Source organism: Chanodichthys erythropterus, chromosome 10, assembly GCF_024489055.1.
Source record: "Chanodichthys erythropterus isolate Z2021 chromosome 10, ASM2448905v1, whole genome shotgun sequence".
Lineage (NCBI taxonomy): Eukaryota > Metazoa > Chordata > Actinopteri > Cypriniformes > Xenocyprididae > Chanodichthys > Chanodichthys erythropterus.
The window spans coordinates 46,368,576-46,396,480 of NC_090230.1; the positions used below are offsets into that span (position 1 = coordinate 46,368,576).

Here is a 27,905-nt window from a genome sequence, read left to right on the forward strand (position 1 = left end):
CTGACAGACAGTAAACAGTAAAAACTTTTACTGAGAGTAACATTTACTCCTTCTCAGCAGAGCATTTTACATGATAAAACACTGATACAATTTCAACTGTACAATATAGGCGAGTGAATCAACAAACACGCCCTTAAATCACACAAAGGAATAGTATATATTCAGAATACAAATTCAGATATATGAGTGAGGTGACCCCCTCACCTCATGTTTGGGCCACAAGACCATCTGCTCTGAAAAGGACCCATCATAGCTTAAAATATATTATATATATATATATATATATATATATATATATATATATATATATATATATATATATATATATATATATATATATATATATACACATTGATTAAGTGTCTCAGTCTAAGCACACTGATTCAAGATCAGCATTCCGCTTCGGTACATAACCATAACCACTAAAGGAACGCAGAGATGTTTATAAGCAGTAGTAAAGACCCAGAAGAGAAAGATCTTTCGCATTGGTGTTCAAGGTCAGGAGGAGCCCTGCCTCTTTTGACTGACCACTCGGAGCGTCTCGAGCTGCTGCGCTCGTTCACTGTGGACTGTTATCAAGTTCTGGTTCTCTTCCGTAAGGATCCTGTATTCCTCCTCCAGTCGGGCAAACTCCATCGAAGCCTCTTCGTCCTCTAGCAGCTCAGCCATGAGCTCTTTCCTGAGAATGACACACATATATAATAACATGTTATTCATAATCTTTCATTACATAGCTTTTCTTGATGACTGTATTTAATTTAATGATGATATTAAAGGTGTGTGCCAAAATAACATATTATGTGGCCTGGTCTTGTTCCGTGCCCGAAACTAATTTATAGGAAGTGAACCTGTTGACGCCATAGCTTTTGGTAGCTGGTTTGATATAATAATCTCAATAGGAAAAAAAAAAAAAAAAAAAAAACACATCATTTTTATTATAGACAGGACTGCAGAAGTCTAGATTACGTGCCTGTGCTTTGTAATGTTTCAATAGCTCACAATGACACTGATCTCTTGTGATCTCTTCTGCATATGCACTTTGGACCAAGTTCATCGTTTGAACAGGGTTGTGGTGTGGTGACAGGCATGCTTCTGTGTCCAGTGTTTAACATTTATGTTTAAAATGTGGAAAACAAAGGGTTAAAAGTGTCTATAACCACACAAGGATGAATCAGACACATACTGTATCTGTATACCACTAGGGAACATCAGTGAACGGTTATGAGTAATAAATCTGCAGAAAATGCACAGAACCGATTTATATATATTCCTGAACAGCTGAGTTTGGCTCTTTATCCTAACTCAGTGTATTTGAAAAAGTTCATGTGTTTTCCTTGAAAACAAAAAGAAAATGAGAAAGAGAACAAACAGTGGAAATTTTTAGTGACATTTACAGTAGATGGCATTTAGAAAGTACTTGTGTTTCCCTCCATAAACAATCAAGCTTTTTTCATACTGGGTTTTAATTATATATATGTACACTACCGCTCAAAAAGTTTGGGACCGGTAAGATTTTTAATGTTTTTAAAAGAAGTTTCGTCTGCTCACCAAGGGTGCATTTACTTAATTAAAAATACAGTAAAAACAGTAATATTGTGAAATATTATTACAATTTAAAATGACTGTTTTCTATTTGAAAATATTTTAAAAATGTAATTTATTCTTGTGTTGATCGTTAATCCAGTCTTTTCAGTGTCACATGATCCTTCAGAAATCATTCTAATATGCTGATCTGCTGCTCAAGAAACATTTATTGTTTACAATTGTACAAAATATTTGTGTACAATATTTTTTTTTTCAGGATTCTTTTGATGAATAGAAAGTTCAAAAGAACAGTGTTTATTTGAAATCTAGTCTTTTGTAACATTATAAATGTATTTACTGTCACGTTTGATTGATTTAATGCATCCTTGCTGAATAAAAGTATTCATTTCTTTAATTAAAAAAAAAAAAAAATTCTTACTGACCCCAAACTTTTGAACGGTAGTGTAAAATGTTACAAAAGCTTTGTATTTTAGATAAATGCTGTTCTTTTGAACTTTCTATTCATCAATGAATCCTGAAAAAAAGTACACAACTGTTTTCAACTGATAATAATAACAAATATTTCTTGAGGAACTAATCAGCATATTAGAATGATTTCTGAAGGATCATGTGACACTGAAGACTGGAGTAATGATGCTGAAAATTCAGCTTTGCCAACACGAGAATAAATTACTTTGTAAAATATATTCAAATAGAAAACAGTTATTTTAAATTGTAATTATTTTTTACAATATTACTGTTTTACTGTATTTTTAATTAAATAAATTAAGCCTTGGTGAGCAGCTTCTTTTAAAAACATTAAAAATCTGTCAGATCCCAAACTTTTGAGCAGTAGTGTATATATATAATTATCACTTTATTACCATGCATGTACACATTGCTAGTACTGGGTAGGCCCACGTTTGCCTTCAGAACCGTTTTAATTTTTCATGGCATAGATTCAACAAGGTGCTGGAAACATTCCTCAGAGATTTTTGTCCATATTGACATGCTAGAATCACGCAGTTGCTGTAGATTTGTTGGCTGCACATCCATGGTACAAATCTCCTGATCTATCCAATCCCAAAGGTGCTCTAATGGACTGAGATCTGGTGACTTTGGAGACCATTTGAGTATACTGAACTTATAGAACTCATTGTCATGTTTAAGAAACCAGTTTGAGATGATTTGAGCTTTGTAACATGGCGCGTTATCCTGCTGAAAGTAGCCATCAGAAGATGGGCACACTGTGATCATAAAAGGATGGACATGGTCAGCAACAATACTCAGATAGGCTGTGGCATTTAAACGATGCTCAATTGGTACTAAGGGGCCCAAAGTGTGCCAAGAAAATATCTCCCACACCATAACACCACCACCAGCAGCAGCCTAAAAGGTTGATACAAGGGAGGATGGATCCATGCTTTCATGTTGTTTACGGCAAATTCTGACCCCACCATCTGAATGTCGCAGCAGAAATCGAGAGTCATCAGACAGGCAGTCATCAGACAGGCACCAAAATTGGACAATCTTCTATTGTCCAATTTTGGTGAGCCTGTGCAAATTGTAGCCACAGCTTCCTGTTCTTGCTGACAGGAGTGGCACCCGGTGTGGTCTTCTGCTGCTGTAGCTAATCTGGTTCAAGGTACGATGTGTTGTGCGTTTAGAGATGCTCTTCTGCACACCTTCGTTGTAATGAATGGTTACGTTGCATTTTCACCCATAGAACTGCCACTTACTGGATATTTTCTCTTTTTCAGAACATTCTCTGTAAACCCTAAAGATGGTTGTGTTTGAACATTCCAGTAGATCACAGCAGATTCTGAAATAGCCCATCTGGCCCATTCTGATGCTCAGTTTGAACTTCAGCAGATCGTCTTGACCATGTCTAAATGGCTAAATGCGCTGAGATGCTGCCAGAGCCTAAAAGTGCTTCACTAAATTTCCACCCAGCCCCCTTGAAAAATTTGCCATTAACTCCCTAATCTGTACACAAATTCGTGATTGCCTCATTCCCCTTTAAAACTTCCATGAAACGGCTCCTCCATGTCTTTTAGTCTGCGTCATTTTCTATATCTCCATGAATGGAAATTAGAAATGTATATCTTCTTTTAAGATTAAATTACTGCACAGCTGTAGTTAAAAATAATAATAAAGTGCTTAAAATATTACATGTATTTAAAAAAAATATTGAATTTTTTTTTTACCTTTTTCACCTCTGATGAGTTTGCATCTCTGCTTTTAAACTGCTTATCAGAGTCAATGACAAAGACAGAGAAACATCATGTGAGTTATTTCCTTCTACTAAATAATGACCCAGCAGCTGATTGTTACAAACATTTATTAGCATTAGGGTAAAGCCATTTGTGATTTTTGATATAACTCTGAATTATAAAAGTGGCAGACTGATAGATTCATGTGCTGTTATATTTTTTAATAAATAAAAAAAAAAAAAAAAAAAGAAATGATGTAATATAGGACAGATTAAACATATTGTCTGTCTAGACAATTACAGTAATGTAAGGTTTGTCTATATTCCTAATGAATATTAATATGGTTAGTTAAAATTATTTGAAATTAACTGAATATAACCTAACCTACTGTACTGTTCATTCCTAACCTATAACACACACTATATTAAATATATATTTTTAATCATGCCCTCATTGGAGGCTGAGCTCCCTAATACTGAAATCCTAGAATAACCCCAACCTGCTGCCATGTGATTGGCTGATTAGATATTAGTAGTTATGTTTACAAACTGTACTACTTATGTGTTTTGAAAATACAACTGTACTTTTTATAAAAACAACAAGATCTCAAAAAAAAAAAAAACTTTAAAATTAACTTGTTAGGCTTTACAGTGCACTGTAAAGTGTGGTTTTACTATGTGGATGTTAAAAAAACAAAAAGCCCTGCATACCACAATACAGTGTCAACTCTTGTCATGATTACACAGGCACAGAGCATGACTATTAAGGAAACTCCACAAAGGCAGAGAAAGGCAGCTCTTATCAATGATCGGCCTGTTTGTACTTACAAAGATGTGTGTGTTTATACATATACATACTGTTTCAGGATATATTTTAGGATATTTATTAATAGGGTGGTTGACAGCTCTGAATCTCAATATCATGAATATCATGAGTTTGTGTTTTGAGTTAGTTTTAAAGCTTACTTTCTGTCTTCCAGCCTGGCGATTTCATGTTTGACCTGGTTGAACTCATTGGCCATCTTGCAGTGGTCTTTGTACACTTCTATGGACTCCTTTAGAGACCGACACGGCAGCACCGGCTGTAACAGAGAGGAAGATGATGACATATTACATTACATTAGTTTATTAGTGAAACTGTATGCCTAAGTGTTTTATATTATCTAATTTGTCAAACCACAATCGCTCTTTTTAAAAAGTGAATTGAAAAAAGATTACATACAGCATGTTAAAATCATTTACTGTAGCTACAACAGTGACTGGTGATGAATTCAGGAACTTCATTTTTTTTTCTTTATGATGTTATATTTGGATTGTCTGCTACATCCTGGAATATACACAAAATCGTCATACAGCCTGACAAGAAGGTTTCAATCAACAGATGAAACACAATATGTGGAAACATTAGTGAGACGCTTGACTTTTTTTATTCCTTTTGTGTCAGGAACTTCTTCTTTCGCAATGACTCATGGCACAGTCCTACAGAATATCATCCACAACAAAGCTCTTTAACTTCTCCCAGTTTTTCCCCTCATGTGTGGGTGTATCTGTGCATTTGTATGTATGCTTTTTTTCAATTTCAGGTTTCAGAAAGGGACACTTTTATGGTGAATATTCCTTAAATAGTCCTTATCACATTGAGCAGAACTGGTATTCTAAACACCACATGGCATTGGCAATCAATAATTATATCATATCATAAAACCAAAGTTACTTTGAATGAAAACGCAATTATTGATTGATAAAGAATAGTTGATAGATAGTGCTTAGAGATTTATTAATATCTACACACTACTCAGTGCAGTTCATGCCTGCTAATGTAAGCTCTCAGAGTTTGCTCCCTTTAGCCTGGGACTTTTTGTCTAAAAAAAAAACTCTCACATTAGTGAGAGACTATTTTGTATCAATAATGTGCTAGTTATGAGGAAATGTCAAAACCAACCCATGTCAGCATGAAACAGCATTCTCAACCCATTTTACTTCCGTAACGTAACATATATTTGAGTGAGGCTATATTTATAGAAGAAAAAAAATAAAAGTCCAGGACATTTTGTCTGTCAGGAATTGATTAAAAAGTTGGAGGACATGACCCGAAAAAGAAGAGCAAGTTATCACATTTTAAAGAATGATTATGAAGACAAGAATTTATTTTTTGTACATACACTATCCAAAATAAGACCAAAAATGATATTAAACATGAAGTGTGTCATTTATGGGCCACTAGTGACACTTTCAAAAAAAAATTGAAAAATTAATTATCATTATAAAATAATAATAATAATAATAATAATAATTATTATTATTATTATTATTATTATAAAACAATAACAATAATTAAAGTTATACATTTAAAAATTACATCATTACCTTTAAGAATGCAAAGAAATTCAGCTGATTTCCTGTTGACTGTTTTGAGAGCTTTAAAAGTAACCGATGCCATCTTGTGGTCTTACAGAAGCATTGCTGAAATATTCCCTCTGAGAAAGTTTGATCCATGAAATAAACCGAATAATAAGTTGTGTAACAATTGTGAAAATAGTCAAAGAAGGAACAAATGTCCTCAGCCAAGGAAGAGAAATCAATAAAGCGTTTAAGGCAGCAGTAGCCTATATTTACTGTACCCCTGATATACAGTATACATTTAGTTGTGAAATTTAGTCAGATAGCCTACTTAATATCTGTTTGTTTTGTATTCTCCATGCAGCAGACTCTGTAATTGTATTCAAAGCATACAGCATGCCGTCATATTTTAAATAACTCTACCTGCAGGCGCTGCTCAAGGTCGGGGAATGATGGAAGGGGATCCTCAGCATCTTTCAACTCTGAGAGGAAAAGAAATCCGGAGGAACATGTCTGGTATGAGAATGCTAATGTTTGAGATCTTTACTCCAAGGCCTTAGTGGTGACATCTACATCCATCTAATCAGCTTAATCATACCACAGTGCACATGACACCACAGCATGTCCAGTTGGCTGTTTACACTGATCTAGGTCCAGTTTCCTTAGTATAAACATCCACGTTGTTATTCGCCTCGAAACTGATTCCAGATCATTGCGAGAAGCCAAATTCGAACACCACCTGTTCGGCCATGGACTCTAAATCCTAAACGGACAGATTGAAAGTAACTATCTTCCAGGTTCTTCACAATAACTTGTTTGTAACGAGCACTCTGACAGACAGCTTGTCTGCCTTGATTCCCGCCATGCCAGCTATGTCCAAGCGAGGCTCACTCACTCACGCCGAGAATCCTCTGATGCAACCAGCTAAAAACAGGTCTGTTTACAGTCATGCATCAGCCAGATGGCCAATTAAAAGATATATATATATACATTAAAATTTGCAAGGGTATTATCTGAAACATAATATGCACATTTTTCCTGAAGAATGTGGCCAGGTGGGGATGAACATGACAGTTTCATGTAATTTTGGCTGATTGATATTATTGAATTCAGTTTTATTTTCATTTAGTATATATATATATATATATATATATATATATATATATAATATATATATTTTTTTTTTTATGATCACATATTTGTTATTTTATTGTTTAGTTTAGGTTCGTTTTTTATTTTGGAGTTTATTTTATTTTGATTTAAATTTGAAATATAATTAAATTTTCCATAGTTATAGTCATCATTATTTTATATATTTAATTATTATTTATTATTTTGCTATTATTATCGGTTTCTTTTAGTTTAGTTAGAGTCATGGCATTTTTTATGTTATTTTTTATTAATTTATTTCAGTTTAAACTAAATTTTATGCTTTAATTAAAGTATTTGTTCACTTCAGAATTTAAATTTCCTGATAATTTACTCACCATGTCATCCAAGATGTTCATGTTTTTGTTTCTTCAGTCAAACAGAAATGATGGAATGAAGAAATGTCGGAAGATTGTGAAGTTGGAGGTACTACCGCGGTACTTCCGCCTACATCACACGTGACCTTTCTAACGTGATTACATAATGTGTGGCGAATCGCAGAGCAGTGCAAGACGAGCATTTGTGGTTAAAAAGTATGCACATTTTTTTTTTTTTTTTTTTTAGAAAATGACCGATCGTTTCGCTAGATAAGACCCTTATCGTGTAGAGCCCTTTGAAGCTGCATTGAAACTGCAATTTGGACCTTCAAAGTGTTGTACCCACTGAAGTCCGTTATCAGGAGAATAATCCTGGAATGTTTTCATCAAAAACCTTCATTTCTTTTCAACTGAAGAAAGAAAGACATAAACATCTTGGATGACATGGGAGTGAGTAAATTAACAAGTGACTGCTAATTACACAAAAGATTGGTCTACATGGTTCAAAACAAGTTTGTAGGGAATTATGGGAAAGACGGATAAGTATAGTGTGTTTATGTGTTGGGTTCTATTTGTGTTCCACTTTTGGGAAAGAAAGAAAAGGACGCAGGGCAAAGTAGCGGAGAAGCGTGAAGCATTAAATGCTTTTAAATTTAGGCCAGTGTTCTAAAAGCAAATGAGTGAATCATGCAGCAGTGAGGTATTAAAACAGAAACCTGATGCTGCAATGCCCAGGCAGCAGCTGCCATCAAAGCATTTGCCTGAATAGCTGTAAAACACTTTGACAGCACTGTTGACTTTGTGGCTAGGTAGATATTTTGTTTTTAAGATGCCAGAGATCAACTAAAATAGAGGGGCACCTGTTTCCTTGTAAAGGATGGCAAAAGTTGAATTGATCCCACATGAGAGGATTTGAGTGGGTTTTGCCTGTTGCCATTTTGGTAGAAGTCACGCATCGCATGGACCGTGCAGAGCGAGGGGACACAACTCTATTTTAGTCTCTCATTCACAGTGACAAACACATCTAAAACAATAATTTTCACATTCTTATTAGTAGATGCCTTGCCTGAGGTTTCGTCGAGGCTGAAAGCGATTTGTACTTCAGGTTTATCTGCAGAGACTCGTCTAGTTGAGGTGATCATTTATTCCTAGAAAAAGAGCAGATTTGGATTAAACAAGATTGGATGTAAACCATATATATATAGTTCACTTCAGAAGTATGAGATCAGCAGCCTTTCAGGGAGTCATGAAAAGGTTTCATCATGTGCCCAAAGTTGCATCAGGGATTAAACAATTGGAGATAAATCCTCTCCCAGCCGGCAAATGAGATCATACTTCTGAATTGGAGTTCCTTGGTGTTGCTTATGAAGTCATATTTGTGTATGTTACTAAATTCAATAATGTATATTTACTATATTTTATGTGCTAATACATATGTGCTACATTTTATGACTGATCATTAAAGAAGACACAAGTCTAATGTTAATGTCATGAAAGCGTGAAAGAGACCACAAACGTAACTCGCACTGTAACTTTACTTTGTTAAAACTAATTTTTAAGAGGTTTAATTTGTTTCATATGATTAAATGAGACAATAAAACCCCTTACCTGACAACAGAAACGTATTTACAGAAAACTCTCTTATAAAAATCTTAAAAGAGCCTCAAGAGTCGCTCAACAAAAGACACAGAGCTGAAGACACTCCATTGCGAAGCCTGTAGATCTTCTTCACTGTTTATACTGTAAAAGTCACATTTACTCAGTCATAATCCTCGTAGTGTACACCGAGAAGCCAAAATCAGGTTCACAAAACACAGCCAAAGTAATGACAGCTCTTCAGCAGGAGGCACTGTGATTCTGTGTGTGCTAGACGGACACCAATTTAATGGCTCAGATGGCATGACTTTACGCTACAACAATGTCCACCTCTCCAATCAGCTTTGAGTGACCCACACATTGACAAGAACAATGCAAAGGTTTGATTTTCATTGTAGTTTTGTACTCTCTGTTGAAGGCAATTTATAGTATTTTTTTGTGTTTGGGCATTGTTAGGTTATTTTTATTGCAAAACAATAATCAGCAGTGGAATCATTTAGAGTTGTGTACATCAAATTCTTAAAAAAAAAATAAAAGTCACACAGGAAGGAAATATATAGCCTAAAGATATTTACATATCGTTATGTAGCTTTATTTCAGCTATTTATTAAATATATTAATGGCTATATAATGTTAAACAACAGGGAAAAAACAGTTTGTATCTATGTTGTGTTCATTTGTCCTGTTGTCATTTGCTTCTTTGTTCTTATTACTGACTGTTTACTTGATTTCTTAATTACTTTACAATTTTTTATTTATATTAGGCAAGTTTTTTTTGTTTTTTTTTGCTGTGGTTTGCTTATAAGAATTTGGACATATTGCCAAATCATGTCATTAAAGGGACAGTTCACCCAAAAATGAAAATTATTTTACTCACATTTCTTTTACTCACTCATTTATTTACTCTCAAATTGGTCCAATTACTTTCTTCTGCTGAACACAAAAGAAGAATATAGCTGTGGGCAGCAATGACGGGCCCAAGCCCCGGCACCACCACCACCCCTATAGCTTCAGGGCAACTGTGCACGATGGGCAATATGCATTTAAAGCAAGTAAATGTAAAAAGACTTTGTAAAAGTCATTTGAATACACCACAGTTACTGCAGCCAGCTGGTTCCACTATGACCGTGAACCACAACAGCGACATTCATGAGATTATTTAAATTTCGAAAAACTGCATGTGACATGATGTCATAGGTCAGCTTCAAGTAAATGTGAATGTATCATTTTGCATCTCAAAATGTTGTACTTCTAGAAGTATTTATGTTAAGGTTATTTTATATTTTTATTAACCTAATAAACAAACTAATTATATTCAACTATATTGTCAAGGGACTATAAATGAACTGGTTATATGCATTTATTTTGTTATTCAAACTGATATTAAAAGATAAGGCCTAAGATATTTCTTATCCTGTAATGTAGGCAACTGCAGACAGCAATGAAAGGGTTAAACTCTAAACTAGCAAGAATTTACCAAATACCAGATGTATTTATCTTAAATTATGTTTTACATTTTTATTAACTTAAATTAACCTAAAACTATGTTTTAAGTGCACTATTAATGAACTGGTTCTATGCCATTATTTTTTTCATTCAAACAGAGAAAAACACTAAGAGATTTCTTATCCTGTAATGCAGGCAGAATTGAAATGAAAGGGTTAAACTCTAAACCATCAAGCATGTAAAATAGAATCACACAAATGCAGAGGGATCTAAGGATCAGTTGTAAATGTTAAGTTAAGCCAGAAACTTTTGACATTTTGTCAGAAAATAACTCAGGATCCTGTAGTTTATTTAGAAACAGAGAAATACTTAAGCAAAATGGTCAGAATCGTGGGTAGAAGATGATGAATGGCAGGCCTTGGAAGCGAGGAGAATGCAATGGGATGAGTGTCGTCTGCTGACAGATAGTCCAATGAGAAACAAACAGCACAGGGAACTGGAACAAAACAAGAGAGGAAAAACAACAGGCATGAACACAAATGATCTGACAAAAGGCAAGAGCAAACACACCACATAAAGTCAGAACTGATGAGCTTCAGGTGTGCTGAGCAAGACAAGCAAAATGAACAAACAGACCTGCAAACCATGATACATTTTAAACAAAAACAAAACTTAAATCTAAACCTGCGAAAGAAAGTTGTTTTTGATAATGTCTAAAAATATATCCAAATGCAATCCCTGATAAAAGGATTATGTCTGAACAATTTTTATCAGTCTCAACATTATGTTTTCAGCGAAAAGAATTTTCTCAACCTTGCTAAAAAAATACCTATGCTGTCATCTAGTGGTTACACTAAATATTAAATTTGTTAATTAAATATTAAATATTTTAACTTACACATACTGCTTTAATTGAAAAAGTTAAATAAAATGTTTATTTCTAATATTTGTATTATTTTATATAGAAATAAATGGTGTATAATATATTGTTTAGAAGATATGAGACCCTTCCTGTAACCCTTTTTGTCATTATTTTAATCCCTCACCATGGCAACACTGTTTGAGATATCTAATATCCCTTCACAATTTAGCATCCTCAATGTGTTGACTTCATGCTGACTGAGTTCGCTTGCGATCGGATGAATTCCCTTAGGAGAAGAATATAAAATTCCAGAGAATGCATTTTTCAAACAACTCATAATAGCCAACTTCCTGTTGGGCTGGCGTATAACTGTATGAAGTCTGGTTACTGTAGGTGAAAAGGGGTGCTCTACAAATACAACCATATAAAAGGGTGCACCACAGAGCCAAAGGGCAAACAAGTTTATTTTTCTGTCTTTCTGACAGATATTTTTCTTGTTTTAAGCATAAACTGTATTAAAGGATTAGTTCACTTTAAAATGAAAATCACCCTAAGATTTACTCACGCTCAAGCCATCCTAGGTGTATACGATTTTCTTCTTTCTGATGAAGTTAATTGGAGTTATGTTACTAAATATCCTGATGCATCAAATCTTAATGGCAGTGAACGTGACCAATGAGTATGAAGCTCAAGAAAGTGCATCCATCCACGATAAACATACTCCACATGGCTCCGGGGCTTAATAAAGGCCTTCTGAAGTGAAGCGATGCGTTTGTGTAGGAAAAATATCCATATTTAACAAGTTCTAAAGTAAAATATCTAGTTTCTGCCAGATCGCCTTCTGTATTATGAAAGTTTAACATCTCTTCCAGTTCAAAACGCCTCACGCTACGTCCTACGCCTTCCGTATTCAACTTACGAAAAATACGGAAGGTGGTCTGGCGGAAGAGAGCGTTTAAAATAAATCGATTTTTTAAATATTTTAATTTATTAAAGTTAATTAGTTACAGTTTATTTTATAAATTGTTGGTTTAACTTAAAAATACGGAAGAGGATTAGAGCCAAGCAATAATAAAAAAATAAAACCATCTCGAGATTAAAGTTGTAAAATTTTGAGAAAAAAGTCGAGATAAAATGTTGAGAATAAACTCATTAAAATATGAGTTTATTGTCAACATTTTATCTTGACTTTTTTCTCGAAATTTAATGACTTATTCTCAACATTTTATCTCGACTTTTTTCTTGAAATTTAATGATTTTGTTTTTCGTAATTTAATTAATTTATTCTCAACATTTTATTTCGACTTTTTTCTCGAAATTTAACGTGTTTTTTTCTCGAAATTTAACTATTTTAATCTCGAGATGGTTTCATTTTTTTTTTGTTATTGCTTGGCCCTAATCCTCTTCCGTATAAAAAAAGTAAGTTACCTGGTTGCATAAAAATTGAGTTTATTGAAAAAAAAAATGTATTTAATACAACAAAGGCAATTGGGTTAATGTACAGAAACTCTAAGAATATTATGTTATCTGAACTACATTAATTAAGTTGATTTGACAAAGGAAAAAATGTTATGACAACAAATCATGAAAATTATTTTTTACAGTGTGAATGTTTTTTTTTATGGATTTAGTTTATAATAACCCTGACACAAATATAGAAACATGGAACAATCACAGTTTAAAGGTTGCAAATGTGTAAATAGCATGCATGGATGTGCATACAAATGCACAAAATACATCATAAAAAATGTATTTATTAAAGGTTGGTGGTTATGATGGTGCCAGTCGTTTGCGGAGTGTGGAGGCCTACAACCGCTGACTGACATCTGGCGTGATGTTGCAGCAATGTACAACCCACACAGCAACATTGGCATTGAGGTGAGGTGTGGACAATTAAAATCTACATCTGGTGAAATTACATGACAATAAAGATTTAATGATAATGAATATGGTGGAAAAAATCTGATCCCATATTAACTGCACCATAAAATTGTAGCAGTCTTCAAAGATCAATGTGTTTGACTAAGAAAACATCTAATTCCAACAGTCAAAAAATTCAACCCTGTTTTATTGAAGTGTTGCATCTTACTAAGATTTATTCATGTAAAGTTTAACATGATTTATTTTCCTTTTACCTTCCTCAAAATCCAGGTAGTTGATGGTCAGTTGTTTGCTGTCGGAGGCTTTAATGGAATTGGCACCACCTGTGATGTAGAGTCCTATGATGAGAAGACAGATGAATGGTAACTTCCACAAACACTAAATCTCACAGATCATTTCAGACTGCATTAGATATCTATAAGTCTGTAAGTATTATGTAGGCTATATTTCATTGCATTCACTGCATCTGTTTTCTGCACAGGTTTGATGCAAATGAAATGACCATTTACTGCAGTGCTCTGAGTTGTTGTGTAGCATCAGGATTGCCTAACATGGCAGAGTATGCTGCCCTACGAGACGCCGTACAGACACGAGACGAGTCTGACAGTGAATGATCTCCTTCTAGCAGATCTGACAGTCTGATTACAATTGAAGTGTCATGTTTCCTGAATAAATGCATTCAAAAAAAGAGTCTGTATTCTAAATGTTAAACTGTAGGTTCAAATCTCGCAAGGGATCTCTGCAGCTCAACAAAGAAACATATAATATTGAGAATTCTGTTTACTGAGTAAACTATTTATTGCTTTATTAAGCATTTACTGTCATTACTGGTCTTTCAGGGTGGCCGGTGAATGTGTCTTGGTCTGTTTTATGATTATAGATTGTGTATGATTGATTTAACTCATAAACAGTCTTTGCTAAACTCTGTGAGAAGCATTGATTATGTGGTGTTTTAGGCATAATCTACACATGGAAATATAACTTTTGTGTTACATTAAAAAGTTGAGCCTACAATCATTTTTGCAGTGTCATTATTGACTTATAAATAATTAAATAAATAAATTAAATAAAATAATTATTATTATACATACACACAAGTACAATCATATATACATTCTCATTCTGAACAATTACTAGCCTATTTATCTATAAAATAATTCTAAACAAATAGCCTACCTAATATTAGCAACATATTCAACAAGACATGAATACAGATATCTAAGCACCAAATCCATCATATCATAGCCTATCACACCTGACCCATGATTTTTGTTCCACATACAGTGTTTTCTTACGTTTTCTTATCTGAATATATCAAACAAAGTCTACTCTTTGGGGTACGTGTTTCACATGCACATCCCTTCAACACTGAATAGCTTCTTATACTTTTAAGACCTGAAAAGTGAACTTTGACGTTTGTGATTTTATATTTTGAATTATATTTTAAATAATATTTGTATTAATGTAATTTTATGTTTTTGTAATTTCTGTCATAGTTTTATATATTATAATTTGAGAAAGTTTATATATTTAAAATGTTTGTAATTTTGTTGTGTTTTGTCATTTTTATTAGTTATATAGTTTTATTGATTAAAAATGTTTAAAGTTTAAAATAAATATGTTTTTTAAATATTTTAATAATTTATTAAAGTTAATTAGGTAAAGTTTATTTTATTTCAGTTAACTGCACTATAAAAAAAAGAATTGTTTGTTTAACTTAAAGTAAGTTACCTGGTTGCATTAAAATTGAGTTTATTGAAAATAAAAATTTGATTTAATACAACAAAGGCAATAGGGTTAATGAACAGAAACTCAGAATATTATGTTATCTGAACTACATTAATTATCTAAGATGATTTGACAAAGGAAGAAAATGTTATGACAACAAATCATGAAAATTATTTTTTACAGTGAAAAGTGAACTGTGACGTTTGTGATTTTTAGTGTGTCCTCCAAAAACTGACACTTCATAATTTGGGTCACTTTAGTGTTATTGTGTAATTTAGAGAAACGTGCAGCGGGGTACAATTATCAAATGTATCTGCTGTAGAATCCTATTGTCTCGGATGCTGTCAAGGCCTAGACATATGGGATGAAATGATGGTGGCTACAAGTGCATCAACATCCCAATTTATTCATTTAAGTTTAAGAGTTCATATTAGGAATTGTTCATCTCTAAAACGTTTAACAACCATTTTAAATAAGCAATTAAAAAAAAAAAACCATGTCACAATCATGTCCTGTTTAATTTCATTTTATGTCACTGTTTTGCCTGAGTTCTTTTATTTGTTACTATAGCTTCTAATTAGTCTCGCACCTGTTATTTGTTCTGTTGATTGTATTCTCTGAGTATTTACTCATTAATCAACTTACTCTTACTTAGGTATGAACAGGGCTATTTACCTCTTAGACATTCTGCTATTGAACAGCAAATTAACAATTAAGAACAGGAATTTTTTTTAGTTGGTTAAGCTATACTGAGCATTAAAGTTTAGCAATTCAACTATACCTGACATACAGTTGGAACAAAAGTACTTTTTGTCTTTATGAACTAACTGTGGAAAACATGAACTATTTATATAAATTACTTGTTTTTAAATACTAGTTTTTGTGTGGTAATGTAATAAGCAAAAAGTGTTCCAACTGTACTCAGTCTACCCAATAGTGAGTAGAAAAAAGACATAATAATGTAACTTAATAGAAACTAAATATTTTCTAAATAATATTTTTAACGTATTTATAATATTATTATATTTTTCACAGTAAATTGGGTCTTTATTCAAGAAACTACATGCATTTTACATTTTAGGATGGGGATGATCATATTTTGGGTCCTTAGCATCTAAAAGATTGAAAACCCCTGCTGTAGCATTCAACATTAATTATGCCTAATTAGTTTGTCTGTGAATATGAGCTTCTTGATAAATATATGCTTCTTAATCACTGTTCCATCTGCTTCCAAACCTCTAGATATTTTATATTTATTTTTGTGCTAGCTTTGTTCTTGTGAGAGTTATGATTCACGATTCTGTAAAATAGGTACACGAGCAATTAAAACAAGACAAAACAAGCTGCAAAAGTACACAGTTTACTAAGCGAAATCAATACTGAATGAGCAGCGATGGCAGGCCCAAGCCCGGTGGCACCGCCACCCCGGTGGCTTCAGGGCAACTGTGCACAGCGGGCAATAGGCATTTAAGACGGTTAAACATCAAAGGACTATGTCAGATTCACTCCACATTTACTGCACTACAAGGTGGTGCTATAGAGCCCCTCCTCCCTGCCTGTTTTCAAAGGGCATGTGCCATGTTTTAACATTATTCTGATGAAGTCTGAAGCAAATCGGGTAAAAATAAGAGGGTGATCTCAAAGCATGCTGAAAGTGACACACTTTCTGCTGCCAGTTGGTGGCGCTACAAATTTGAATCACAATAGTCACATCCATGTGATCAGCCTTGTACAACAAACAAACAGCCGAAGAGTCATCAAAATAAATTAATGTATGCAGAAGTTATAAAACTTTGTTTCCCTTTTCTTGCCATAAATGTATTGCCTTGCCACGGCCAAACCGTTTGAGATATCAAAAATCCGCTCACAATTTTACATCCTCAATGTCTTGAATTCATGCTGCCCGAGTTTGGTGGTATTTGGTGGAATAATCGCCTAGGAGGAGTATATCAAATTTCAGAGCATGCGTTTTTCAAACAACCCATAATAACTGACTTCCTGTTGAGCTGTCGTATAACTTAGAGCATGAAAGTTGTTCATCCCGATGAGGTCTATGTGAGTACAGAGTTTCATACAAATACATGCAAGCGTGTTTGATATATAGACCAAGTTTTTGGACACCATTCAAGGGGTGAATGCCATGCCCGGGTCCCATCCTTTTTGGCATCCTAATGGCCGCCGATTCCAATGTGTGTGCCAATTTTCAAGACTTTTTGAGCACATTAAGGCCCCCCCAAAAAATAATTCTCCTTAGAAAAACAAAAGGGCCCTGCCTCTGAGTGGCTTGGGCCCTAATAATCCTTAGGGGATCGCCATTTCATTGGCTTGGGTCCTTATAATAATAATAATAATAATCCTAAAGAAAACAATAGGGCCTTCAGCCCTTTACAGGGCTTTGGCCCTAAAAATAATCCTTAGGGGATCAAGAGGGCCCTTCGCCATTACATTGGCTTGAGCCCTAATAATAAGAATATAGTAACCAAACAGTTGATGCGTGGGCCACATTGGCTTCCATAGTATAGGGGAAAAAAATACTATGTAAATCCAGATGTCAATGGGGTCCTTCAACCGATTGGTTACTGACTTTTTTTTTTTTTTTTAATCTTCTTTTGTGTTCAGCAGAAGAAAGAAATTCATAGAGGTTTGGAACAACTTGAGGGTAAGTAAATGATAACACTTTCTTTTTTTCTTTTTTTTTTTCTTGAACTATCCCTTTAAATCTAGATAGCAGCCTACACCCCTAGCCTAGCTAGCTATCTAATAGAGATGTATGAATAATATCGAATAAAAAAGCTATCTAACAAGATTTATGCATTTTGTTTGTCGTTTGTGTCATGTATGACTATTGTGCATCTAACATAATACATAATATGGTAAATGTGGTATTTTAATTACAAAAAAGCTTCGCAAATTTAAAAAATACCACCAAAAATCATTAAAAAAAAATTATAAAAAAAAAAAACAGCGAAATCCTGGTGGGACTGACATATAAATAAATATTAAATAGCTTACTTTTTCTGATTTTCTTCTGGGTGTGTACTCAATCGGCGCTCCACTATCTCGCCTATCTGGATCAGTAATCCGTGTTTCTGCTCTCTGCAGCAGCGCCTGTTCTTTCTTAGCTGCATGCTTCCAGTACGCTGCAGCCTCAACCAGCATCAGTCTAATATCCAACTTTTCGGATCAAAATGGCTCTTCACGTCCCCAAAGCCCCGGGCTTTGCTCAGATGTTAAAGGATGGTGCGAAGGTAGGGCTGTTGAAACCGCGTTTTGCTCGTATTGTGTTGTTTTTAAGAGCACACCCGGTGACTTCCCATAGAGATTTCTAGAACATGGGCCTCATGCCGTCAAACTGCCGGTAGAACTAACAGACGCTTGAGACTTCAACTGAATATTGACGTTTTGTTCAAGGCCGTCATTAACATTAGGTCTTAATTAAATATCGAAGGTGAGACAGTAAATGGATTCCGTTAGAAAGTAACGGATGAATGAAGTTAGCATGTTAGCTGAAGACATGTGACAGACTGTCCACACCTCCATCACTCAAACGACTGTCTTATAATCATACAGTATTAGAAAGGATAATGCTTTTATTAAACGTCAGAATTACAACGTGTAACGTTACAGTTTTATTTCACTTCTATAAAAATGCCGTTTTGGGCTGTTCCCCATTCTTAATCTGCATATTCTTATGTTGATATGATCAGATCATTTAATAATTGTATTTAACAAAATAACTATTTGTTTTTCAGCGTTTGCAGTTAATTTATTTTGTAAAGGTTCTAAACATTTAGCTTTTGAGATTTTTGTTGTAGATTTTCACAACTGTAGCTCTGACAATTTTTTTTTTTTTTTTGATAAGCATCATTATGCCAGCAAATATCATAAAATCTATTCTTTCTGATCCATTCAAAATTGGGAAAAAATGACCCCCTTTTTCTTTTTATTAGAGAAATATTCTATACATTATGAAAATGTCAACTTGAATGGCTGATCTCTCACTGCCTAGTATTTAATTTTGTATTTAATTTGAAATACTTTTAAAGAAGGAAATCAGGATGTGTGTTACTTTTAAAACCACTAACAAACCCCACATTTATGTTTTCAAAATATGAATTGACTTTTGTCTTATTTGTTTTCCACAATCAGCACTATTCAGGTCTTGAAGAGGCTGTTTACAGGAACATCCAGGCATGCAAGGAACTGGCACAGACCACAAGAACTGCATATGGACCCAATGGTAAAGCTTATTTGTTTACTGTAATGACGTAGACCTTCTTTAAGTGATACCACTGGACTCTGACTGGACTGTGCATGTTCATTTAATTCTGTACAGGTATGAACAAAATGGTCATCAACCACTTGGAGAAGCTCTTTGTCACAAATGATGCTGCCACTATTCTGAGAGAGCTGGAGGTAAATAATAAAAATTGTGATAGACACATTAATCGAAGGTGCTGTTTACAATTTCTGAGAAACGCTGTTGAAAGTGGATCGGACCGGGAACCACAACAAACTTGTAGCCAATCAGCAGTAGGGGGCATAAACGCTCATGATGGGGGAGGAGAGGGAGTGAGCAAGAAGGGGAGATTTAAAGGAACACTATACTTTTTTAAAAAATGCTCATTTTCCAGTTCCCCTAGATTTAAACAGTTGAGTTTTACAGTTTTTGAATCCATTCAGCCGATCTCCGGGTCTGGCGGTATCACTTTTAGCATAGCTTAGCATAGTTCATTGAATCTGATGAGACCAATAGGATCTCGCTCAAAAAAATGACCAAATAGTTTCAATATTTTTCCTAATGATATGGCTAGGAACTATACTCTCATTCAGACGTAATAATCAAGGAACTTTGCTGCCGTACCATGGGTGCAGCAGACACAAAGATATTACGCAGCAGCTGTGACCCCCTGCTTGCACAGGGAGCGTGCCTTGCAACCATGGAGACATTTGTGAGAGACGCTGCGTAATATCGTTGCACTGCTGCACCCATGGTACGGCAGCAAAGTTCCTTGATTATTACGCCGGAATGAGAGTATAGTTCCTAGCCATATCGGCCTAGAAAATCGCAACTTTTCATTTTCCGTCGGTCTTAGTACACGATTTAACTACAGAAGAATCTCAAGTTTTAAATAGGAAAAATATAAAAACTCTTTGGTCATTTTTGAGCGAGATGCTAATGGTCTAATCAGATTCAATTAACTATGCTAAGCTATGCTAGAAGTGGTACCGCCAGCCCCGGAGATCGGCTGAATGGATTTGAAAACGGTAAAACTCAACTGTTTAACTCTAGGGGAGTTGGAAAATGAGCCTATTTTCAAAAAAAGTGGAGTGTTCCTTTTTAAAGAAGCAAGAGAGATGGCTGAGATACATTACAAAAAAAGAAAAGGTCACTGGAAAAAGAAGTTATGATCAGGCAAGAGCTTTAGGACATGTGTTAATATTAGAAAAGCTTTCTTTTATAGTGTTTTGCTATGTATCACAGAACCAAGATATGCTGTTGTAGTAATGTTAGTTATAGTAAAGAAGACAGTTTTGAGTCTGTCATTGTTTGTCTGGAGCTGGTGTGCTGCTGACGGCTAACAACAAACTTTTGCTTTTATTTACTCTTGTGTACTGTATGTTCATTTTTGTTCTTCCTTGTTATTCTTTCACCATCTTTGCTTTATTTTTCATGAAGCATTATTTTGGTTTGCTTCACTGTGTTAAAGAGACATCCACTCTTGCATTGTGTGTTTGTGCATTTTGGGGGTGGAGCAATGAAGGGAGAGAGGAGTGTTTGTTTGGGTTGATTTTAAATTACAATAATGTTTCTTAGAAATCATTCAATTACTACACCTTTAATGCTTATCATTTGGAAGAATATCTCAATTTATTGTCTTTTTTTTTTTTTTTTTTCTTCAAGGTTCAGCACCCAGCAGCCAAAATGATTGTGATGGCATCCCACATGCAAGAGCAGGAAGTAGGCGATGGCACAAACCTTGTGCTGGTGTTTGCCGGTGCTCTGCTGGAGCTTGCCGAGGAGCTGCTGAGGATGGGCCTGTCCGTTTCAGAGGTCGGTAAACAACAGCTCTAATGCAATATTGTCACCATGTATGTTTAAATGCACTAATTTTCATCAGTCAGAATAAATCCAATCTGATTTGAGATTCTGAAAGTTCTGTTTATATGAACCGTAAATGTTGACCCATCAATCTGATTATAAAAAAATTATTTGGATACATGTAAACATAGCTACTGTCAGGATAAACGTTTCCATTATCTCTTAAAACAATTTTAAGAAATATTTTACACATTATATTGTGTATTTTGATAATCCAGTTTCCAAAGTTTGGTTTCCATACAAAAAAAAAAAATTCTTTAAAGAAAGGATGTATCTATTTGTGTGATTAATTTATAATGTTTTGCAAGTTTATGCTAAGTTGAGAACTAATAGTTTATTTACCTGAAGTGATGATTTATTCCAGGTGATTGAAGGCTATGAGATGGCATGTAAGAAAACTCTGGAAATTCTGCCTGATTGCGTCTGCTCATCTGCTAAGAACCTGCACGATCTGGATGAGGCCACGGCCATGATCCGTTCAGCTGTCATGAGCAAACAGTACGGCAATGAGGACTTCCTGTCCAAGCTCATTGCACAGGCCTGTGGTAAGGCATGAAATCAGGAAAAGTTTATTTCAAATGTTCGAAAGTTTTTGTGAAAATTTTGTGATAATCTTAGGCCCATTTTAATTTATTTTTATTTTACAGTCTCTATATTCCCTGAGTCTGGCAATTTCAATGTCGATAATGTCAGAGTGTGCAAGATTTTGGTAAGTATAAAGTACTATTGAATTTAAGCTTTGCTTTAAACTAAATGATTTCTAGAGTGTCTGTGGGTCAGTTATATTTTTTTATTTATTTATTTTTTGTAGGGCTGTGGACTGAACTCTTCTACGGTGCTTCATGGCATGGTATTTAAGAAAGAGGCAGAAGGAGACCTCACATCAGTAAAAGACGCAAAGATAGCAGTGTTCTCCTGTCCGTTCGACTGCATGGTTACTGAAACCAAGGTAGAAAAAAGAATGAATTGGATTAAATATCTTTATGCTGTCTATCTTGTCGCACTCGCAATGGGTTGACATAGTATTTTCTTTTGTATGATGTTCAATAAATCACATTCTCCATTTGATTTATAGTTGTTCGTGCTTTCTTCCTTCAATACTTATTTCTGATGTTTCATAGGGAACAGTACTTATAAAGAATGCAGAGGAGCTCATGAATTTCAGTAAAGGAGAGGAGGACCTGATGGAGGTCCAGGTGAAGACTATTGCTGATTCAGGGGCCAATGTGATTGTGACAGGGGGCAAAGTTGCTGATATGGCCCTTCATTATGCTAACAAGTACAAGCTCATGGTGGTCAGGTGAGAGAGAGGAAGATCCTTTTTGCAACTTGAGTCAACATTATTTGTCAGTGTTTTTTCTGTGTTGGCTTTTTGAATGAGAATTTAGCAATTCGTCTGATATTTATGAATGCTGTTTGTTTTTCACCAAGGCTGAATTCAAAATGGGACCTCAGAAGACTATGCAAAACTGTCGGAGCTACGGCGTTGCCCAGATTGGTGAGTTAATCTTGATTTTTCCAGACTGGATTAGAGTTCTACTTCACTAGTGCCATTTTGTGTATAGCAGTGAGTTAGTGATAAGCCAGTTGGCATCATTATGGTCTCTCCCTGTCCTTTTAATGTTGTTTATTTTTCCTCTGGACAAACAGACTCCCCCTACACCAGAAGAGATGGGACACTGTGACAGTGTTTACCTGTCCGAGGTTGGAGATACGCAGGTTGTGGTTTTCAAACATGGTAAGGAATTTCCAATTCTCAATTCTTGTGTATTTGCATGATATACATGCATAATATATGTATGTAATATAAATGCAGCCTTGGTGATCATTGGGTTGAAATGTGGCTGAGTCACTCACTTATCAACATACCACTTGTCTTTGTGACTTGTTTTCTTGACATCCTGTTGCAAACTGTGCTTTGTAAATATTGTTGTTTAGTCTGGCAGAGATGTATCCAGACAGCTCATGCCATCTCACTCCTATTTCTAGATAAAGAGGATGGTGCCATCTCTACTTTAGTAATTCGTGGGTCCACAGACAACATGATGGATGACATTGAGCGTGCCATCGATGATGGAGTTAACACCTTTAAAGTCCTTGTCAGGGTGAGCTAGTTTAAAAATCCACCTCTTCTCAAATCCACTTCTAATTAAATCATGAAAAAATGTGACTAACAAAACGATGTCCCCTCAGGATGCACGCCTTTGTCCAGGTGCCGGTGCCACTGAAATTGAGCTTGCGAAACACATCACCGCTTATGGCGAAGTAAGTATATCAATCTAATTTCCTTTTGCTGTTGGCAAAACTTGAACAGTAAAAATAATTTGGAAACATCCTCTTAAGTCTTGCCCAGGCCTGGAGCAGTACGCCATCAAGAAGTTCGCAGAGGCGTTTGAAGCAGTGCCACGTGCTCTGGCTGAAAACTCTGGCGTGAAGGGCAATGAGCTGATCTCTAAACTGTACGCTGCGCACCATGAGGGTAACAAGAACTACGGCTTTGATATTGAGGTGAGAAGGGGCCCATGGCAAACGCTTGCTTTGTAAGTGCTTCAAGTATAAAAAGCAAAGGGAGAAGAGAAGCTGTAGTGATCTCTGTTGCTTGGGCGACAGCTATTTTTTGCATTTGTCTTCAGTTCTTCGCATAAGACAAAGGAGACGAGCCTGCGTGTTTCCTCAGGAGTCCCTGGTTGATACAGAACATGCAATACTGATGAATAAGCACGCAAACTGAATGCACTTTTTGTTTATATCATGTAACGTACACATATTTATGGACGTAACCACAACAAAACAATACATTAATCAGGCATGCGGCAAAAAGACAAGTTAGCTGCCACCGGATTTGAATTTATTTTGTCAAATCAACGCGGGTTTCAATAAAATATAAAAAAATATGTTGTGGAACTATCATAAAGTAAAAAACATTAGCGAACTGTTTTCGGAGAACATAACTGTATACATGAACACAAGATTAAAGGCAACATAAAACAAGTGATTATTTATTACTAAAATACTGTTTACCGTAAAAAAAGCTTACATTTATGGGTCTCTCTGCTCGCTCGGTCGGCCATGTTGGAAATTTATCATACCCCTTCGTCTGAAGTGTGGTCCCGAAAAATCTTCGTTTGAAGGGCTACCTGGCCCTTCCCCCTACCCCTTCCCCTCCAACCAAATGAGAATTGGGACACCACTACCCCTTCACGTGAACGCCCGAAACAAAGGGGAAGGGGTAAGGGGTAGAATTGGGATTGGGCCTAAATCATGCATAAATGGGGTCCCTGTGGGTCTTTAAATTGTTAGATCACCACAAAATGAACATTTTCCCATGATTTACTCGCCCTTAAGCCGCCATCCAGGCTTATATGACTTTCTTCTTTCAGACATATCTTGGCTCTTCCAAGCTTTATAATGGTAGTTAATGGGGCTCAAGATTTTGAAGTGCATCAATCAATCAAAAGTGATCCATACAGCTCCAGGGGGTTAATAAAGGCCTTTTGAAGTGAACCGATGGGTTTTTGTAAGAAAAATATCCATATTTAAAACTTTATAAACTAATAACTGGCTTTCTGCAATGGCCATATGTGAGTTGCGGAAGAGTGGCCGCAATTATTTAATTATGAGCGCTGCATGCTTCAAAGTAAAAATGTGGTGCTGCTATGCATTTTACAGTTTCTTTAGTTTCACAGCACTTTGCAATCAATGAATACCACACATATATGCCAGGCGGTTGCTTACGATGTACTGTTGATGAATTATGGCAGTGTTTAGCTTTTGGCAGTGGTTCCCAAACTTTTTATCTTGGAGTACCCCCTGAAGGTATTAACATCCTTCCGCGTACCCCCTTCTCTTCCACTTCGACTGCAGTCACACTAAGAGACAATATGTGCCCCCTAAATTGATTTTTTTTTACCTTTTTTTTTTAATAACTTTATTAAATAATGTTTATAATAAAAAATGCTCATTAGAGAAAAATGCAATGATGGTAAAACTTTTAAATATTAAACTAAAACCACCAGTAGGTGGAAGCAAGTCACTGTTACTGAATGAATGACTCGATGACTCACTCATAAAAACAAAGCAAGTGGCTGTGAATGAATCATTGAATCATTGACTCTCACAATTCGTTCAAAGCCGCAGCCGCATTCGTGTGTTGTAGTTCTGCTGTGGTTTTTGTTAGGACTATTATTTCATTGCAAAATAGAGTAAATACTTACAGTACCGTGTTTAAAGTGTAGGTTTTGTTTTTTGACCTGTTGTATAATAATGCCACGTTTGCAGTCATGTGGATATTTGGGAACAATTGCAGTCTTGCTTGTTATCATCATTAAATACAACTCACACAAGGTATGTTTTTGTATCGGAGAAAGTTTGAGTCTTAAATCGAAATGAATCCACTATCTGTGTCTATATTTGTTCTTCATGCGAGTAAGTGCTAAATCTCTACTTTTACAAAGGTACATTTTTGAGAACGACAGTAATTTAGCGTGATTTAAGGCAGCAGATTCGGCACGCAATCTGCTGCTTGTGTGGATACAGTCATTTCTGTCTGCAAATGATGAGGTAATTTGATTAAATGTATTGGATTTACGACATTTTGGCAAACATGCTCGGTTTTAATATTATTTTAAGGTAGAATTAAATTAATTACTCAGCATTTTGTTCGCGTACCCCCTTTCGTCACCTCACGTACCCTCAGGGGTACGTGTACCCCAGTTTGGGACCCACTGGCTTATGGTGTTTGTAATGGTGTTTTTATCATTCTTGCAAACTTGTCGCATTTGTAAAACGTGCAGCTGTTTTTTGCAGCTCCATAAACGACGCCAACTGTCAGAGAATTAAATAGAATTTTCATTCAGCCGGTGGATCGAAAAGAATCTAATATGCATTCTAAAGATAATCGCAAGATACAAATATATAATTTACATTTTGACTCATCGCTTTTCATTATAAAATGATTTAAAGGCTGAAAAGTGAGGTTTATCATTTTATAAAACTTTTTTACAAAAGTTTTTTATTATTTGAACTTGTTACTATTAATGTTGTTCTACCCCACCCATAATGTAATTATTTGATTTGTGCAGGTATTAGGATCTTAAGCCTTTTAATTAGATTTTAAAAAAGTTTTAAAAACTGTTGTGGTGTTATTGATGGCTATGTGCTTTTTAAACCATTTAGGGAGAAGGGCCTGCTTTGAAGGACATGTTGGAGGTTGGTATCCTTGACCCATATCTGGTCAAGCACTGGGGCATCAAATTGGCCACAAATGCAGCCATCACTGTCCTCCGCGTGGATCAGGTTAGTGCTTCACTTTACAACTATTTGCATGTCATTCATTTTCTTTTTCCATCCATATTTGTCAATTTAAGTGCTTTGTTAGCCTGTTTTTTTTTGGGGGATTATAATGTGATGTGTATATGCCAGATCATTATGGCAAAGCCAGCAGGGGGACCCAAAGCCCCCAAACAGCAAGGACACTGGGACAAGGACGGTTGGGATGATGAACCAGACAAATTTGATACACATCACTGATAAGAAATCCAAAATAATAGCAAAGGTGCACAAACAAAAGCCACTGTTTGGAGTGCTTAACCACTGGAGTGAACCGGGGTGCATGAACACTGTGTGGAAATTCACCTTGAATTTGTTAATGAAATAAGTCTAGCCTTGTTGTTACATCACAGACAACATAGTTGTGCTGTTTTATTTTACCTGAGAAGCATTGGTTAACAGTTTAAATTGTAAGTTTGCATTAACACATTGAGAAATATTAATTCGGATGGTTTTTAAATCATTTCATCCTGAAAACCAAGAGATCGGACTGAGTATAATGGTTGTTTCATAACTGTTTTGCACTTCACAAGCATCACTAACTTAAGTCACTGTGTCACTTTGAATGTCATCTTGGGATTTTGTTGTAGGCATGCCGCATGCACTAAAAGCACTTTTTCCTCACAGGATTTCCCCTGCTAACATTTGCACTGCACGAAATTGACTTGTCTTTTAGTTCGTGAGTGTCTGATTATATCTGCTTCTCCTCCACAGATTATAATGGCCAAGCCGGCTGGTGGACCCAAAGCTCCACAAGGAAAGAAGGACTGGGATGATGATGAATGATGTCACTAGCCTGTGTGTCTCTGTCACCGTCTTAGCTTTTCAAGTGTTGTGTATTTAATATCTAGCCCCATTCTTTTTTTGTATTTTTTTTTTTTTTTTAGGAGAAGCCATCCACATTAACAATGCATGGCTCTGAGCTGTTTTTCTGGTCCCAATAAAGGCACTTGAGCTGTCAACATCCTTGTCATTTCTTTTAAATAGTTCTTGGTGTATAGCAAAATGCAGCATAATTGCAACAGTATGTAATTCTTGAAAACATAATTTAGTAAAACTCCTTGAATTGCCACATTTAGGAGCACACTAACACATAGATGATCTCAAGTGTCTTTCAGATGAGATTTTATGGAATGGAACTGCAATTTCTCTTCCATAAAATCTGTATAACTGCAGTAGTTTGCTCATTTATTTTATGTTATGTATACAGATTTATGTTATGTATACAGATATAGATAGATGTATTTGCTAATCCTTAAAGGATATTAATATTTTGTTGAATTTCAAAAGAGAGCGCACACTAATAGATCTATAGCAATGACATTTTTGTGGGTGGAGCTGATCTGGTGGCAGAAAATGACAATTCTGCAGTAGCAGTCTGTGGAATAAAAAATAAAAAGTTAATATCTCACAATTCTG

General features: G+C 35.3%; 2 protein-coding genes across 5 annotated transcripts; one reads left to right on the forward strand and one right to left on the reverse strand.

The window, feature by feature from the left end:
* Positions 1–367: 367 nt before the first annotated feature.
* Positions 368–21,551, reverse strand: map3k7cl (map3k7 C-terminal like). Of its 3 annotated transcripts, none has more exons than XM_067397944.1 (7): positions 21,501–21,551; positions 13,582–13,665; positions 10,954–11,080; positions 8,609–8,690; positions 6,500–6,558; positions 4,703–4,818; positions 368–679 (listed from the first exon to the last, which is right to left on the reverse strand). In XM_067397944.1, the coding sequence occupies exons 4-7, from the start codon at positions 8,682–8,684 to the stop codon at positions 499–501; spliced, it is 432 nt and encodes a 143-aa protein (XP_067254045.1). In that variant the 5' UTR covers positions 8,685–8,690; positions 10,954–11,080; positions 13,582–13,665; positions 21,501–21,551; the 3' UTR covers positions 368–498. The 3 variants fall into 3 exon arrangements, with proteins under 3 accessions (XP_067254045.1, XP_067254046.1, XP_067254044.1); XM_067397945.1 differs by lacking the exon at positions 21,501–21,551 and adding an exon at positions 18,068–18,199; XM_067397943.1 differs by lacking the exons at positions 10,954–11,080; positions 13,582–13,665; positions 21,501–21,551 and adding an exon at positions 9,151–10,252.
* Positions 18,142–27,818, forward strand: cct8 (chaperonin containing TCP1, subunit 8 (theta)). 2 transcript variants are annotated; one of them, XM_067397941.1, is made up of 16 exons: positions 18,142–18,303; positions 19,205–19,295; positions 19,392–19,471; positions 20,961–21,110; positions 21,523–21,703; positions 21,806–21,867; positions 21,970–22,107; positions 22,280–22,458; positions 22,590–22,656; positions 22,809–22,896; positions 23,148–23,263; positions 23,352–23,423; positions 23,502–23,666; positions 26,334–26,453; positions 26,580–26,712; positions 27,201–27,818. In XM_067397941.1, exons 1-15 carry the CDS (start codon positions 18,244–18,246, stop codon positions 26,685–26,687), a joined length of 1,677 nt encoding a protein of 558 aa, XP_067254042.1. In that variant the 5' UTR covers positions 18,142–18,243; the 3' UTR covers positions 26,688–26,712; positions 27,201–27,818. The 2 variants fall into 2 exon arrangements, with proteins under 2 accessions (XP_067254042.1, XP_067254043.1); XM_067397942.1 differs by lacking the exon at positions 26,580–26,712 and having other exon boundaries at positions 18,144–18,303; positions 27,201–27,803.
* The last annotated feature ends 87 nt before the right edge of the window (positions 27,819–27,905 follow it).

Excerpts from the sequence above, each read along its gene's own strand:
- map3k7cl (XM_067397944.1), bottom strand. The coding sequence starts at position 8,684 with ATGATCACCTCAACTAGACGAGTCTCTGCAGATAAACCTGAAGTACAA. Across the intron at positions 6,559-8,608 it reads CAGCCTCGACGAAACCTCAG|AGTTGAAAGATGCTGAGGAT; the intron begins GCAAGGCATCTA and ends TTTTCCTCTCAG. Across the intron at positions 4,819-6,499 it reads ACCTTGAGCAGCGCCTGCAG|CCGGTGCTGCCGTGTCGGTC; the intron begins GTAGAGTTATTT and ends TCTCTGTTACAG.
- cct8 (XM_067397941.1), top strand. The coding sequence starts at position 18,244 with ATGGCTCTTCACGTCCCCAAAGCCCCGGGCTTTGCTCAGATGTTAAAG. Across the intron at positions 23,667-26,333 it reads ACTACGGCTTTGATATTGAG|GGAGAAGGGCCTGCTTTGAA; the intron begins GTGAGAAGGGGC and ends TAAACCATTTAG. Across the intron at positions 26,454-26,579 it reads CTGTCCTCCGCGTGGATCAG|ATCATTATGGCAAAGCCAGC; the intron begins GTTAGTGCTTCA and ends TGTATATGCCAG.